The sequence below is a fragment of the Megalobrama amblycephala genome, linkage group LG21 (assembly GCF_018812025.1).
Source record: "Megalobrama amblycephala isolate DHTTF-2021 linkage group LG21, ASM1881202v1, whole genome shotgun sequence".
NCBI lineage: Eukaryota > Metazoa > Chordata > Actinopteri > Cypriniformes > Xenocyprididae > Megalobrama > Megalobrama amblycephala.
Genome location: NC_063064.1, coordinates 1,987,027 through 2,004,476, shown reverse-complemented (window position 1 = coordinate 2,004,476; position 17,450 = coordinate 1,987,027). Strand labels below are relative to the sequence as shown.

Genomic DNA, 17,450 nt, shown 5'->3' with positions numbered 1-17,450 from the left:
GACCTTTTGGTTTATGGATTAAACCACATCTAGAGAACTTAAATATCAACATGGATTATATAAAACAGCTCTATTATTGCCCTGTACCTCCCTGGGCTCTGGAAAAGCCAACCATTTTTTGGACTCTGAATCAGTACAAAAAGACAAAAGAAACTCATCCAATTGAATACCAACAGAAATTCTTAGAGCTAAGATCTTCGTTTCCACTACATAGAAGTGGATTCACAGATCACAGATCAGCAGCAGCAGTGATAGGAGATCAACAATATGGCATTCAAATTCCAGACCAAGGCTCTGTTTTTACAGCTGAGGCTCAAGCATTACTCCTGGTTCTGAAAAATATTGAGAAGGGTCAAGAACGGGACTTTTTAATTGCCTCTGACTCAAGATCATGTCTTCAAAAAAAAATTAAAAAAAATTAAATTTCTGTCCCTCCATTGGCAGCCTACGCAGCTGCCGCTTTCGGGCACCAGGGGGGTGGTGGGGAGGTCATTAAAGTGATCCACACTGTAAAAAATTATCGTGATTTTAACGGTAAAAGACTGTAAAAATGCTATGGTGAAAAACAGTTAATTGGATTACAGAAAGTTTCCGTACTATATAGGTGAATAACATAGATCTAACGGTACATTTAATATAATTTTACAGTAAAATACCATTAAATTTACAGTTTTCGGAAATGAAAATAACAAGTCATTTTTAATTTACAGTGAAAAACTTCATTGTTGGCATTCCAACAATTCTCTGCGTGACACTTCACATTTGATGTATTTTCATTGAAATAACTCTTTTCTAATCAATTATTTACATTAGGTTTTATGTTACATCTAATGATTCATCATGTGACTCTCATCACCACTGTTTGGTGGTCAAGGTATTACAAAGGTACAAAACAGATATTCATACTTCAATAGGTTGGTAAATTAACATTATATCAGTTAATGAAATACGTTTTTTTTTTTTTTTTTTTACCGTAAATTTAACTGAATTTTTTTACAGTGTGCAAAATAAATGTATTTAATTATTACAATATAAACCTTTAAATTATACGGTTTTGAACTGTAAAACAGACAGTAAATTAAGTGCTGTCCCGTAAAACCTAAAATGTTGTTACCGCATTTTTTATGGTAAAGTTCTAGCAACCACAGCTGCCGTTTTTTTTACCGTAAATTTTACAGGGATTTTTTTTTTTTTTTTTTTTTACAGTGCATGTGACTCCGGTCAATTTTGTGAAGCGGCATGAGTGCTTAGTTTGAGCAAGGAAGCGATTTGGCACTTTATTTGCAAAATGGTGGTCTCCAACACACGTTCATGCAACATGTGCTCTTGCATCAACACAACACGCATGCATTGTGGTGCTCTCGTGAACGTGGAGATTGGTGTTTTGTGAATGAAGTGGTAAATTATGTTTTTTTGCGCGAACTGGCGCTTGTGTCGCTTCGTAAAATTGAGGTTAAACTACTGGAGTCACATGGATTGCTTTGGTGATGTCTTTGCTGCCTTTCTGGGGCTTGGAGGTGGTGGTTGTGTGGGCTGTCAATAGATGGACAAAAATCTCTCAGGATTTCATAAAAAAAAAAAAAAAAAAAAAAAAATCATGTCTTCAAGCACTTGAATCCCTAAAGACTAATCACCCCATAATTGTTGAAATCTTAACTAAATTCGATCTTTTAAAGAAGGAAAACTTTAATATTATTTTTCGCTGGGCTCCAAGTCACATTGGACTTACTGGTAATGAGAGAGAGCGCGCACACGGCTGCCAGGGATGCTCTTGACCTGGAAATATCTGTTAAATACCACCTTCTGATTTTAAACCAGTAATTAATTTATATATCACTAACAAGTGGCAGAAAGAATGGGATGAAAATAACAATAATAAGCTGTATGAAATAAACCCTAGTATAAAAAGAAGTACCTTCCATAACTTCAAATCAAGACTAGGTCTACACTAGGTGTAGACTGGGGCACTCAAGACTTACCCATGGGTTTTTATTAATAGGCGACGTTCACATTTATTTTTCAGTTCACATTTATTTGTATAGCGCTTTTCACAATACATATTGTTTCATAGCAGCTTTACAGAGAATGGATGTCAACATTACAATTTAAAGAATGCAGTTAGCACATAATGTAATAATTTAAGCAATTAATTTACAATCACTGTTAGCAGTTTAACTGAAGGTAGAAGCAATGAGCTCCTGGAAAAACTAATTACATATTAACAATAATTAGGATATATAGAAATTTGGGAATGTGCATGTTGATCCAGATGATTGCGTCTTCTAAAGTCCTCGCAGGAGTTGGCGCCGTCTCTTTCCTCCTTTATGTCTCTCTTGTAAAGTTCCTTTGAGTATTAAACATATTCTTTTGAATTGTAATTTTTATGATGCTGCTAGAAAACGCTTTTATTCAGAAACATGCTTGCATGGAATATTTCAAAATGTATCACCTGAATGTATTTTAGATTTTCTATCTTATGTTAAGTTGAAATGTTTTATATAATAATGTAAATTTTATGGATGATATTGACCTTTTTGTTTGCCATGTAAATAGCCATGATGCTAACATGGCGTAAAAACCTAATAAACAAACAAACATGCCCAAGAGATTCAATGAAAAACAATATTTCACATGTAGTTTTCTAAGAACATTCTTAATAAAATAACAGGCTTTGCTGATCAACTTGATGAAAAACATCTCAAAGTCTGTCGTTTTACGTTTTATGATCTAACAATCATAAACATGCACACAATTTTTGTCTCGATTGACTTGTAGGGAAAACGGGGTCCGTTTATAAGCACTGAGCAATAATAGAGAGTATGCATGCATTTACATCACTTTCCCGCCGGAACGCCCTCTCAGTTGGACTGAGTGGCAAAAGAGCTGCTGCATGACTGGATTTAATAGGGGAAACTGTGAAAATGTGAGTAAAACAAATGATTACACTAAAGGTTGGGCTCGATAGTGTTGCTTACAACTTACTAAAGATCCAGTAATTCGTGAATATTGACATGCAGCCAGGAATCGTGTTTCCAGACATTTATATGTGCCTGATTTTGACGCATGGAAAATATAAAGCAAATTTGCCTGTGAACACTTTATGTAAATACAATATAGGTAGGTTTAAATCTGGGCGATCACTTATATCAGTGTGTATATATAATATATATATATATATATATATATATAATATATATATATATATATATATATATATATATATATATATATATATATATATATAATCATCCAGTCCTAAAATTTGAAGAGTTTTTGTCAGTGTTTATTTAAAAACACCCAATTATGCAGAATATAAGATGGAAAATATTTCATTGATGAGTTGTCAATACAATATATAACAATACAAATTGCTTTACTGTCAAATGTCCAATAAATAAACATGTAATATTATTAGTAACTGCACTTATTAATGCAAAACAATGATGATTGATTGATTGATTGATTAACTCTTTTAAAGGTGCCCTAGAATTAAAAATTGAATTTACCTCGGCATAGTTAAATAACAAGAGTTCAGTACATGGAAATGACATACAGTGAGTCTCAAACACCAGTGTTTCCTCCTCCTCATGTAAATCTCATTTGTTTAAAAGACCTCCAAAAAACAGGCGAATCTCAACATAACACCGACTGTTACGTAACAGTCGGGATCATTAATATGTACGCCCCCAATATTTGCATATGCCAGCGCATGTTCAAGGCATTAGACAAGGGCAATACGTCTGGATCTGTGCACAGCTGAATCATCAGACTAGGTAAGCAAACAAGAACAATACTCAAAACATGAAAAATGGCAGATGGAGCGATAATAACTGACATGATCCATGATTACATGATATTTTTAGTGATATTTGTAAATTGCCTTACTGTAGTCACGGAGACAAGACTGTCGTTATTTTCATTTTTTAAACACTTGCAGTCTGTATAATTCATAAACACAACTTCAGTCTTTATAAATCTCTCCATCAGTGTGTAATGTTAGCTTTAGCCACAGAGCACTATCAAACTCATTCAGAATCAAATGTAAACATCCAAATAAATACTATACTTACGCGATTAGACATGCTGCATGACGAACACTTTGTAAAGATCCATTTTGAGGGTTATATTAGCTGTGTGAACTTTGTTTATGCTGTTTAAGGCAAGCGCGAGCTCTGGGGGAGGGGAGCATGACATTTAAAGGGGCCGCGTAGCCTGAATCGGCGCATATTTAATGATCCCCCAAAATAGGCAATTAATAATAATCTATGGGGTATTTTGAGCTGAAACTTCACAGACACATTCAGGGGACACCTTAGACTTATATTACATCTTTTAAAAAGACGTTCTATGGCACCTTTAACAATAAACAAACAAAAAAAAAACAGCACCACCTTCTGTAGAACTTAGTGGCACCAGCGCCTCTGCTCTAAAATGTTAGTCTGGAGCCCTGAGGTGGTGTTTAACATCAGGCCGTATAAAACCCAGTCTTACGCAGTTAAACGTCTTTCTGCGTCCCACTGCATCTGGCTTTTTAAAAGCAAAAGCTCTTCTCTGAGAACTTAACCTTTGTTGACTCCTCTCACCGCAGACCGTTCTGTGTGAATGCTGAGCCGAAACACTCGTCTACCCACTGCTTTTATCACAGACACACAAACTACAGACTCGCTGCATCACCAAATGAGACATAATAGATTTATAATATAGTCATCTTCTGACAAAATCACTGTTCCAATGAAGTGACTCTGGAGGTGAACCTGTACAGAAATCAGAATAAATCCCTGAACACTTTGACTACACATGCTCTCCGCTCTGCCTCAGCTTGTCTTCTATACGGTGGTCTGTTTTAACACTGATCTGGAACAAGAATAAACCTGGTATTTGTCCAATCCAGCAACACACTCTGAGGCATAGACTCGTATACTTCAAGGACCCAATACTGAAGCAAAAAATGTTTTATAATGTCTAGTGCAGAGAGGATTGTCTGGACTTGTAGATCAGGGAAATAAAGGTAGTGCTGTATAAGTTCATGGCTTAGCGGAGAGAGAGAGAGAAGGGTTGTTCCCATGGCCTGCCTGCATGTAAACGAAGGACAACAGCCTATAAAGTTTGTGGTATGGGTTCAAAAGAGGCACTAAATCTTGACAGACCCCATATCACCAACTATTCTTCAAACAACTGTTTACAACTTTTACCTTTTCTTAATTAACTCCTTTCATGTGAAAACAAAGATTGCATTTGCAAAAATGTTGCACATTAACTTTAAACTAGGCTTTTCAACGTTTTGTCTATTTCTTTAGCTCTAGCATTATTTGGCATTGAGCTCTTTCTGTCCTCCACCAGTTTGATTCTGATGATTGAAATCTCACTGTTAATCATGCATCAGTTACTCAACAGCCTGATACTCTTATTTGGGGAATTCCAGCTGCTTTTGTGATGGACTGAATGTGTTTGAGTAACTGGAATTGATGGAAAAGGACCAAAAAGCCTGTCAGTAGTAGATTTAATCAGTAACTCTTGAGCATCTCTTCTTTTCAGACAGCCCAATACTTTGTGACTGTAGGTCATTACTCCGTCTGGCATCAGTTTCAAATCGCCACACTCTTATTTGACCACATTAATCAAACTTTCTTCCAACTTCTCTGTAAGCATCTACTCTGTACATGCATATTCTGTTGACACCACTGTTCTGCTGTTGAATGAGATGTTCTGTGTTCCTAAAATGCTTTGTGCCATCTATTTCTAGCTTTAAGTATTCATTTTGTACACAATGCCAAGTTTATACCCTGAATCAGGTTTATATTATCCACATTAGGGGTGGGAAATCTGATAATTGATCATGATCAATCTTGCAAACGTCCACTATATACGACAAAACCCGATGTGTGTCTGTTGCAGTCTTTCGGTTCGGTGTGAATTTGCCTTTACAAGAAAATATTATTTCAGTCTTTCTACTTCAGAACTGTACATTTAATTCAATGTTTTACCTGTAGTTTCTTTGTAATTATTTATGAAATTTACTTTCAGTGCACAAATTAATCTTTTCTTAAAGGGCTTGTTGATTATGATTTCACTTTTTAAACTTTAGTTCGTGTGTAATGTTACTGTTAGAGCATAAAAACATCTGAAAAGTTACGACACTCAAAGTTCAATGCAAAGGGAGGTATTTTCTTTTACAGAATTCTCTAAGGACTACAACAAGCTTCTTCTCGGGTTCATCACAAACCTTAAAATTGACATAAACCCGCCCCCGAAAACACACAGGCCAGTGTTGTTGACATTTTACGCCGGACTGCTTCACAATTCAATGCTGGATTTGGACAAAAGATGAACATGACTAGTGGATGAGTTGAATCAACTTCACAGCAACTACATAAATTTATCCACTAACCATTCAGAAACGTCCAGTTTCATTCTAAAAGTTGTAACTTCTTCCTGAGTCTCTCCGTCAGTGTCGACTCCGGTTTGAACAATGTAAGGCTGAACACCGTTACTGACAATCCTCATTTTGGCTGCGTGAGATTCTCCAGCTTTGTTGTTGTTGAGCTGTTAAAGCTCCGCCCTCTTCTGGAAAGGGGGCGGGAGCAGCAGCTCATTTGCATTTAAAGGGACACACACAAAAACGGCGTGTTTTTGCTCACACCCAAATTGGGGCAAATTTGACAAGCTATAATAAATGATCTGTGCGGTATTTTGAGCTGAAACTTCAGACACATTCTGGGGACACCAGAGACTTCTTGTAAAAAGGGGGCATTATAGATCCCCTTTAAAGATACCTTCCTTTTCCTCTAGTCTTTAACCTCACTTGACTTCAGTCTTGCGTCATTAAATTGCACTACATGCACAAAGTCTGGATGAGATGCACAAAGTTGTCTTTCATAGCCATCAGTACCACCACCGAAACCAAAACATGTCAGTGTCTCAGGGATGTAAATAATACCATCACCACACCTGAACATGACAAGAGGATGAAATGAATGAGACTAAAATGATCTTTCAGCTCCGAAGGGCTTTTGGCATGAAACACAAATGCACAACCCTAAAGTAAACGCAGAGTTCTATTTACAGTACCTTTCTTTGGCAAAGCTTTAATTAAAACGTAGTGTGTTTTCCAGCTCATGAAATGGGACCTAAGAAGACAGCCAGAGGGCCCTGCTGCTCCCAGTAATTATCCCACAGTTTGTCTTTATTTATTTGCCTAATAAAAACTAGTGTGCAGACTTATGTCAGTATTAGCAGCTGATGTGAAGGGGAATGGCTGCACGATGGCAGTGTATTCCCCCACTGCGGGCCACGGCAGGAATGCAAGGTGGTCCTGTGTGTAATAAAAGCTCATGAAGGGGGAATTCCAGGCGAGCGGCGCAGCAGGTTAGTCGACTGCAGCTTACAGAAACGCTGATGGCAGCGTTGCAGATGAAACGGCTAATTCTGGGGTCACGCTGCATGAGGCGTCCATCGCTGTAAGCAGAGATTGACTCTCACTGCAGTATTCATTTCATTAACAAAAACTGTGACACCAACATCATTATAAACTCTGCCTGGAACTATATCACTAAAGAATGATATAGTTATAGGAACTAAAGAATAAAAACCATGTGTCTTTTACCATATGTCTTGGAGTATCGCAATAATATTGTTTTGTGAGTTCAGTATCGTGATATGTATTGAATGGTGACATAGGAGTATTGTTGCGCCTCTAGTAGCTAAGCTTTCTTTACCATTTTAAATTATGAGTAGTTTGTAAGTTGCTGAATTCGAAATTGCATACTAGCATACTACACTTACTATTTCTGCCATAGGAAAATTTTGAAAAAAAAATACACAACTCAAAAAAAATTAAAGGAACACTTTGAAAACACATCAGATCTCAATGGGGAAAAATATCATGCTGGAAATCTATACTGATATGGACTGAGTAATGTGTTTGGAAAGAAAGGATGCAACATCGCTTGTTGGAAATGAAAATTATCAACTTACAGAGGACTGAATTCAAAGACACCCCGAAAATCAAAGTGAAAAAATGATCCAGCAGGCTAGTCCATTTTGCTGAAAGTTCATTGCAGCAACTCAAAATGGTACTCGGTAGTTGTATGGCTCCTAATGAGATGACGGATGGTGTCTTGGGGTATTTTCTCCCAGATCTGGACCAGGGCAGCACTGAGCTCCTGGGCAGTCTAAAGTGCAATCTGGTGCCGTCGGATGGACCGAAACATAATGTCCCAGAGGTGTTCTATTGGATTTAGGCCCAGTGAGCGTGAGGGCCATTCAATGGTATGAATTCCTTCATCCTCCAAGAACTGCCTGAATACTCTCGCCACATGCGGCCGGGCATTGTCGTGCACCAGGAGGAACCCAGGACCCACTGCACCAGCATAGGGTCTGACAGTGGGTCCAATGATTTCATCCCTATACCGAATGGCAGTCAGGGTGCCGTTGTCTAGCCTGTAGAGGTCTGTGCGTCCCTCCATGGATATGCCTACCCAGACCATCACTGATCCAAACCCAAACCGGTCATGCTGAATGATGTTAATGTTCTCCACAGCTTCTCCAGACCCTTTCACGTCTGTCACGTGCTCAGGGTGAACCTGCTCTCATCTGTGAAAAGCACAGGGCGCCAGTGGTGGACCTGCCAATTCTGGTGTTCAATGGCAAATGCCAATCGAGCTCCACGGTGCCGGGCAGTGAGCACAGGGCCCACTGGAGGACGTCGGGTCCTCAGGCCACCCTCATGAAGTCTGTTTCTGATTGTTTAGTCAGAGACATTCACACCAGTGGCCTGCTTGAGGTCATTTTGTAGGGCTCTGGTAGTGCTGTTCCTCCTTGCACAAAGGAGCAGACACCGGTCCTGCTGATGGGTTAAGGACCTTCTACGGCCCTGTCCAGCTCTCCTAGAGTAACTGCCTGTCTCCTGGAATCTCCTCCATGCTCTTGAGTCTGTGCTGAGAGACACAGCAAACCTTCTGGCAATGGTACGTATTGATGTGCCATCCTGGAGGAGTTCGACTGCCTGTGCAACCTCTGTAGGGTCCAGGTGTTGCCTTATGCTACCAGTAGTGACACTGACCCTAGCCAAATGCAAAACTAGTGAAAACAGTCAGAAAAGATGAGTAGGGAAAAAAATGTCAGTGGCCTCCACCTGTAAAACCATTCCTGTTTTGGGGGACGATCAGATCAATATCCCAGGAGTTTAACTGACTTGATGCTATTCTCTGATTAAAAAATGTTCCTTTAATTTTTTTGAGCAGTGTAGAAAGAGTATCTTCCCTAACAGTTATTGATACTGTACAATTCCACAATTCACAGGTAACGTTCTGTCATTTGTTTTTTGCAGCTCAGTAAGATGTTCTTTCTCTTTCCGGATCCACACTTCAAGAAAACCAAACACAAATGGCGCATTATTAGCACTACATTGCTGGCGGAATATGCGTACACGCTCCGAGTTGGGGTAAGAACACTTTTCTTCTTTAATGATCCATTTACAGCAAACGAATGCAAGATGTTCAGTGCAAGAGTTTAATTGGTAGCACATTCTGCACCAGTTTAAATCCTTAATTAACCCGCAGCTTTGACCTGAAAGCCCCGAATACAGCCAGAGTCATGTTTTATATATTGTGCTGTAATTGTGTTTTCATTTCTTTGATGTGTAAATGTTCTTTGCGAGGCCGTGCAGAGCGACTCCTTTTATTTATTAGCTTTTCCTTAATGCTATTCATATCGAATGTGAGGAAACATGGCTCTGAAATAACCCTCTGTCAGTCTTGTCATATTATCTCTATATGGCCCCTCTTGTGTGTTCATCTGTCTTATCCTGGTGAGTGTGTGTGTGTGTGTGAGTTTGAGAGTGAGACTCTGTGTGCATGAGTTTGGGTGTGTGTGTGTGTAAGAGTGAGTGTGCGAATGTGTGAAAGTGATTGTGTATGTACTGTGTGTATATTTGAGTGAGAGAGTTTGAGAGTGAGACTGTGCATGTGAAAGTGGGCTGTGAATCTTTGGGTATACAGCAAATCGATTCGATGCATGGGTGTTCGATTCGATTCAAGAAGGATTTTTGCAAATTCAGGATGATTCGATTCGAGACGATTCACATTAAAATTTGATGCGATTCGATTAATTCGATTCTCCATTTTAATATGCATTCATGGGGTTATTGAAATGCTTCTCCCAATGCATCTTAGTCAGAATTAGAATTACACAGTGACCTTTAGGTGGTTAGAGAGTGGGGGCAAAAATCAAAACAACAACAAAAAAACCTTTTTCCCATTGTTAATGTTAGTTCATGTTAGTTCTTAATGATGCTACATAACTTTATTTTAATAGCCTATAAAAATTGGCATTTTTTTTTTTACATAAGCCAAAATTTTAGGCGCTCACACTAGGCGCTCTGAACTGTGCCTGAGCACGTTTGATCGCCAAAGCCCGGTTCGCTTGACAAGTGTGATCGCTCCGTTCTGTGCCCGGGCGTGGTTCGTTTAGCCCGCCCTGGCCCACTTGGAAGAAGTGGGCCAGAGCGCGGTTCGGTTGGGCTCGAGCGCAGTTCGCATGCAGTGTGAGCGAACAGTTGCTACTTTTGTGTGCGCTACTGTCATCGTTATGACGGCAAACATCTTTATTACTACTTTGATAGTACACTTATCAATTCATGTAATTAATTTGAGTGTATTTGGGTTTATAGTTGGTATAGATCTCACCTTATTGATGAACAGGAATTTGCAAATAAAGCCGCAAATTCCTCCATTAACTTCATCTGCCTTTGTAATAATTATGATACGTGCAAGTGAACATCGCTGCGTGGCATAAATGATAAATATATTAAGCAGTCTCTTAGCGAAAGTGCATTTCTTCCTGTTTTCTTCCATTCCAAAAGTTGCATCGTATATGATGTAAGCGTGCTCTGGCCCGGAACGTTAAGGGCAATGTAAGTGCAGGCCAGTGGGGGAGTTGGGAGGGGGGACAATCGCGCTCGTGGTCGGTTCAAGGCAACCGTGCCTAGTGTGAGTACACCCTTAATGTTCATATATTTTAAAGCACTGAATCGCGATCAGTCCCATTCTTATCATTTTATATCGATTATTGACCGAAATTAATGATTCACTATTCAAAAAACATGTTTCAAGATCGATGCATATATATGTATATGTGTGTGTATACACTATATTGCCAAAAGTTTTGGGACGCCTGCCTTTATGTGCCCATGAACTTTAATGACATCCCATTCTTAATTCGTAGGGTTTGATATGGAGTTGGCCCACCCTTTGCAGCTATAACAGCTTCAACTCTTCTAGGAAGGCTTTCCACATGGTTTAGGAGTGTGTTTATGGGAATCTTTGACCATTCTTATAGAAGCGCATTTGTGAGGTCAGGCAGTGATGTTGGCGAGAAGGCCTGGCTCACAGTCTCCGCTCTAATTCGGGTTGAGGTCAGGACTCTAAGCAGGCAGTTCCTCCACACCAAACTCACTCATACATGTCTTTATGGACCTTGCTTTGTGCACTGGTGCACAGTCATGTTGGAACAGGAATGGGCCATCCCCAAACTGTTCCAACAAAGTTGGGAGCATGAAATTGTCCAAAATGTCTTGGTATGTTGAAGCATTAAGAGTTCCTTTCACTGGAACTAAGGGTCCAGGCCCAACCCCTGAAAAACAACCCCACACCATAATCCCCCTCCACCAAACATTACACTCGGCACAATGCAGTCAGGCAAGTACCGTTCTCCTGGCAACTGCCAAAATCGGATTTCCAGACAGAGAAGTGTGATTGGTCACTCCAGAGAACACATCTCCACTGCTCTAGAGTCCAGTGACGGCGTGCTTTACACCACTGCATCCGATGCTTTGCATTGCACTTGATGTAAGGTTTGGATGCAGCTGTTCAGCCATGGAAACCCATTCCACGAAGCTCTCTATGCACTGTTCTTGAGCTAATCTGAAGGCCACATGAAGTTTGGAGGTCTGTAGCTATTGACTCTGCAGAAAGTTGGTGACTTCTGCGCACTGTGATTTTACTAGAGATGTTCCGATACCCCTTTTCCATTCCCGATACCGATTCCAATACCTGAGCTCAGGGTATCGGCCGATACCGAGTACTAATCCGATACCTGGGTGCAGGGCTCTGAACCGGTTCAAGGAACGAAAACGAAAACCGGAAACGAACGAAATTTTGACGGAACGTAACCAGAAACGGAAACTGAATCAAATTGAATCGTTTTGAACAGAAACGCTCATTTGAAATGGCCATTAACCGGTTAAAAACGTTATTTTTCGTTATTTAATATTTTGATTTGGCAGTCAACCAATCACGAATTTAAATAGTAGCCTACAGCCTATGCAAATGTGACGCTGATGCATCCAACGTTTGTGAAACGCGCTCACGTTCTAAAGTGAGATGCACGCACTGACGCGCTCAGCTCAGCTTTCAAGTCATCATAGGTTAGGTAAGTCACAATGGCAATGCCCTGGCATTAGTTTTTCTGATGATATGTCACCAACCGTCAAGCATTAGGCCTACATTTACGTGCAAATGAATGTCAAGTAATATGCAGCTTGTTGTGTATTTTGAAACCAGCGAAAATTACAGGATAGTAGAACATGAGTTCACACAACGCCACATCACGCACATGCAGCGGTTCAGAATAAAACTATAGGCTAATGTAACACATATACAATAAAAGGGAATATTTAGGCCTATAGGCTGCGCAAAATATTTCACCATATAATTATTTCTACAGATTAACAAAATGAAAGTGGTTCATTGTGGTGCACTCCAACGATCTAGGAAAGGAAACAAACATTCTGCTTGTTTTCGTTATTTAAATGTCTTTTGTAAATGTATGAATTATGTCTGGCTTTTAAATTACGACCATAAATTACGGAGTAGGCTACAAAGCTTACATAATAAATAGCCTAGTAGTTTAGCATTCGTCTCGAAAATGGAAACAGTGCCGTATGAGAAAGGTAGGCTTCAGATTCACTTTAAATTAATTCGTTTAGCATCTTATTTAGTTTTATTTCTAATAAATAACCCTGTTTTTCACTTCTTCGCTGCTCTAAACAGTGGTTGCTTATGGCAACACAGCACAACTTCCTGTGTTTGCATTCTGAGCTGCAAAGAAGAATTGATTTCCGATTTGCTGCGTTAAGCAAAGATAGCTGGCACAACTAGATATTGTTTAAGAAAATGGTATCGGATCGGTACATGAGTTGTTCCCAATTGCTTCCAATTTGTTATAATCCCACTAACAGCTGACCGTGGAATATGTAGTAGTGAGGAAATTTCATGAATGGACTTATTTCACAGGTGGCAACCTATCACGGTACCACGCTTGAATTCACTGAGCTCCTGAGAGTGACCCGTTCTTTCACAAATGTTTGTAGAAGCAGTCTGCATGCCTAGTGCTTGATTTTTATACACCTGTGGCCATGGAAGTGATTGGAACACCTGAATTCAATGATTTGGAGAGGTGTCCCAATACTTTTGGCAATATAGTGTGTGTGTGTGTGTGTGTGTGTGTGTGTGTGTGTGTATAGGAGTGAGTGCGTGTGTGTGAGACAGCACTGATGGAGGTCGATGAAAGCAGAACAATGCCAGGCTTGTGTTTGTGAAGGTGGGTTATTAATACAGACTGACTGCACATTCAGCATGTGGAGCCAGAGTGTGTGTGTTGTTCCCTGCTGGAGGTGAGGAAACGTCTGGGAAGGCCAGAGAAAGCGAGAATACCCACCTTATGGAATGTATATGGAGATTGACCTCAGCGAAGATGGCAACTGTGAGGACAAAGGTCAAAGGTCCCAACTAAATCAATACAATAAAAACAGAGGTTAGATGTGAACTCTTTCCACGTCTTCTGCGTTCCAGGCTCGTGTTAGCAAGAGTGAACGGCTACTGAAGTCCCTTTGTTACTTCCCAGAATCTTCTCTTCCAATTATTCTATCTGAACTGTCTAAAGAGTAAACGCCAATGACACGGCCGATAAGATCCAATGTTTGCTGTCCTGCTGTTTCGACTCGCTCTGTCAGGGGAATCTGTTACAGTTCAAAGTTTTTAAGGCAAGACCACTACATTGATTTTCATGTAAAATGTGCAGGAGTCAAATCAATAGCTGAAGAGTTGTGGAGGTGTGTGTGCGACACGTGCACGTCTGAACAGATGTCTTCAGGAGTTTGACTTTACCAAATAACTCTTCATTCATGCACTTCTGATTTCGATTAATTTGTGGTTGCCGCTTAATAAATGTGGATTGGTGTGTGTGTGTGTTTGCCTTGCGCAGGGTTTAGTGTACACAAACACTGATGTGGAAGAGGTGCACGAATGGATCGTCAAACACTTCAGCGATCATCCTCTCTTCAGCAGAGTGTCGGAGGAACAACTGGTGTGTTTACATTTGTCCGTTTTCCTTTTAATTGATAACAAATTTAACCATTTGTTTGAAGTTTACTAGGCCTGAAATACTAACCACAGTAATTGTATTAAACCACAAGATTATGCCTGATGATAATGCTTTCTCATGTGTTATTGCCACACTGTTTTATGATAAAAACACTCTTTAGGGCTTTTCACACTTAAACTAGTTAACCCTGGGTCATTCTTAACCCTGGGTAAACGCAATCCTGGGTTATCTTGCTTCACATTTCACATTACTCATTAACAATTAATCCTGGGTGTTCATACGCTGCTGTTTCACACTTTACATCCCTAAACCCCTGGTTATCATCCTTGTTTGCATATTTGTGGTGCCGGTGTCATTGATTGTATGAACACAGCATGTGATCTGTTTACATAAGAGCTCTAGCGTCGCACTTACATCCATGTCTTATATGGGCCATTCTACAAAATTGATTCAGAGTTGGAAACATCTTAAAAAAAATGTCTTTTTCCACAAATTTTGTATGTATGCAAATTGTATAATTTCAGAGATACACATTTCTAGTAATTGTGCAGTTAATTCTTATATTGTATTTTCAGAAAGTTTTGGAATATTTTTCCTCTCCCCAAATTTGTCACTACCGAAACACAATAATAAATAATTTAATAAGAAGGCTTACATTGACCTGTTAAGATTTTGTTTACATCTAGCTTGTAAATATTTTTTTTTTAAAGTTTTCACAGGTAAATCAATAACAATTAAAATTTTAACAATATTTTAAGTGTCATTTATGAGATTTGTTGTATTTTGAATCTAATCTTTCTTTGTAAAAGTCATAAAGTTTATCAAACTGATTTCAAAGTGAAGGATTCATTAGTTTGAATAAACATTGAACCAAACACTATAATAACATCTTAGCTGATCATTCAATATGCTTTATTTCTGACAAAACATCCCATGTTTCGGTCGTGACTGCACAGTTTCGGTAGTGACAGTAATGTGTTGGTAGTGACCACATCACATGACACAATTATAATTCATAACTAAAACACTACTAAAACAATAAAATACTAATGATGTGCATAACTGTAGTAAAATTTAGTTTATTGATTGTGTTCCCTTTGTCACTACCAAAACAACGTCACTACCGAAAGAGTCACAACTGAAACGTGAACGTAAAAACTAAATTTTATCGAATAACACTAAAAAAAAAAAAAAAAAAAAAAAAAAGTCACAACCGAAGCTTCACCACGTTTCAGTAATGACAATTTTTGATACTTTTGAGCCGCTCAAAGATGATAATCAGCACATGGTTAGCTAGCACAGTTCTGAACAGTTGAACACGCATAAAAAAAAAAATAAATTTATGGAATAACACCCAAAAAAATTTGCTTAATTGCAGACAAAAGGTTCCACACAGATTTTCAGACTTCTGAACACATTTAACTCAGAATGATGATCTATCTGCTGTGAAAGAGAGGCTGTGAGAGGAGGAACACAGGAATATTTCCTGATCAGAAATGTAGAAGTGTGTTAAAATCAGTCTAAGACAATTACTCAAACACACACTGTTTCGGTAGTGACATGAAAATGCGGGGGAACTTTTTTTTTTTTCTTTTTTTTTTTTTACATTTAAAAACAAAATTTCATGATTACAAAGAAAATATTTTCTTCACTTAAAAAAAAAAAAAAAAAAATCAAATATATGTTTAAAAACAACAATGGAAAACATTACAAAAATTATTTCAATATTTTCACAAGTTGAAATTTAGGGGTTCGGCACAGCCACCTCCCAACTGAAAGTAACCAATAAATGATGATTTTATACATATTAACCTGACTTATATTTTAAATATTATTGTGGGATTCAATAGATAATAGAAGGATCTTAATAAACGTCTAAAATATGAATACTTGAATGCTTTTTATATGTGTCTTATTGTTGTGGGACAGCAGTTTGCACCAGCTCTGTAGATTGGCCCATATATTGCAGACTCTATTATTTTTACATTTATACTGAGTGAAGTTTTCAGACTATAAAGGTAAGAATGAAGCAATCTCTTCTTCACTTCAGTTGTGTTTTCTGTCACCATTTGAGATTTCTCCTATCGAACCAATAACCTGAACGCATTCCTCTAGACGTGGTTTAGATTGACCTTAACCCGGGGTTCAGCACAGGGTGAAAAGCCCTTGAGTGCTTTCAATAGTCAGTCACATAATTGATTGAGACCATATAGAATATGTCACATCTGTGCTTATTGGGTTGATTAACTTGATGTTATTGCATCACAGGCTGATGACATCATCATTAGTCATCTGGGAACATGCACAGAAGAGGGAAAGAAGGTTCAGAGAAATGGAGGCAAAAATTTTTTTAGCAGTTTTCCGCAGAGTGGAAGATCCCCAGACGTGACGCTCTGACGCTGTCATCACACCATCAGCTGATATTCAGTGAATTCAGCATGTAAAATATTATTCCTGAATACGAATAAACATTGTTCTTGACATTTTCTGTATATTAAATGTTTATTATATTAAGTGTTTCTCGTGTCTGAAAATCACTTTCGGTTTCAACCCTTTATGCACAATCTATGAACACATACTTTGATCATTCTGAATTTGCTGAACCCGTCTGAGAGGGTCATGTGAGGTTTCTCTAGTGTTTTCATAAAAAATGCCAGTCTGTGTTTGAATGCATTTGCATTTGGAAACGTTTTTATGCAAAGCGACATCCATTGCATTCAATGGAAACAGTTTTTTTTCATCAGTTTATGCGTCCCGGGAATTGAACCCATGACCTCAGCGTTGCTAGCGCCATGAACTACAGGACTGTAGCTCGTTAAAACGCTACATGACATGGCAAAAATTACAGTTTTTGGCCTGCCTTTTTGGAGATGATGTTTGCAAGCATGCTGTGACTTTATTTTGCATAACGGCAGGGTTTGTAAATGACGCTGCATGGCCAGCAGAATGTGATGTGAACGCAAGTTATGCAGCTTTTAATAAGCTGCCAGTCAGTCTGTCATAAAGACAATCATGCATGTGGTTTCCAGCACACATGTACGTATGGTCACATGTGCCTGAGCAGTGGT

At 38.8% G+C, this 17,450-nt stretch overlaps 1 protein-coding gene across 1 annotated transcript in view; it reads left to right on the top strand.

Moving 5' to 3' along the window:
• The window catches only part of mettl1 (methyltransferase 1, tRNA methylguanosine), a 33,452-nt gene extending 16,556 nt beyond the window's left edge, over positions 1 to 16,896 (top strand). The window contains 4 exon segments of the mRNA XM_048172765.1: positions 9,329 to 9,442; positions 14,263 to 14,364; positions 16,651 to 16,728; positions 16,730 to 16,896. Coding sequence (XP_048028722.1) covers positions 9,329 to 9,442; positions 14,263 to 14,364; positions 16,651 to 16,728; positions 16,730 to 16,771 — 336 coding nt within the window. The 3' untranslated portion in view covers positions 16,772 to 16,896.
• The last annotated feature ends 554 nt before the right edge of the window (positions 16,897 to 17,450 follow it).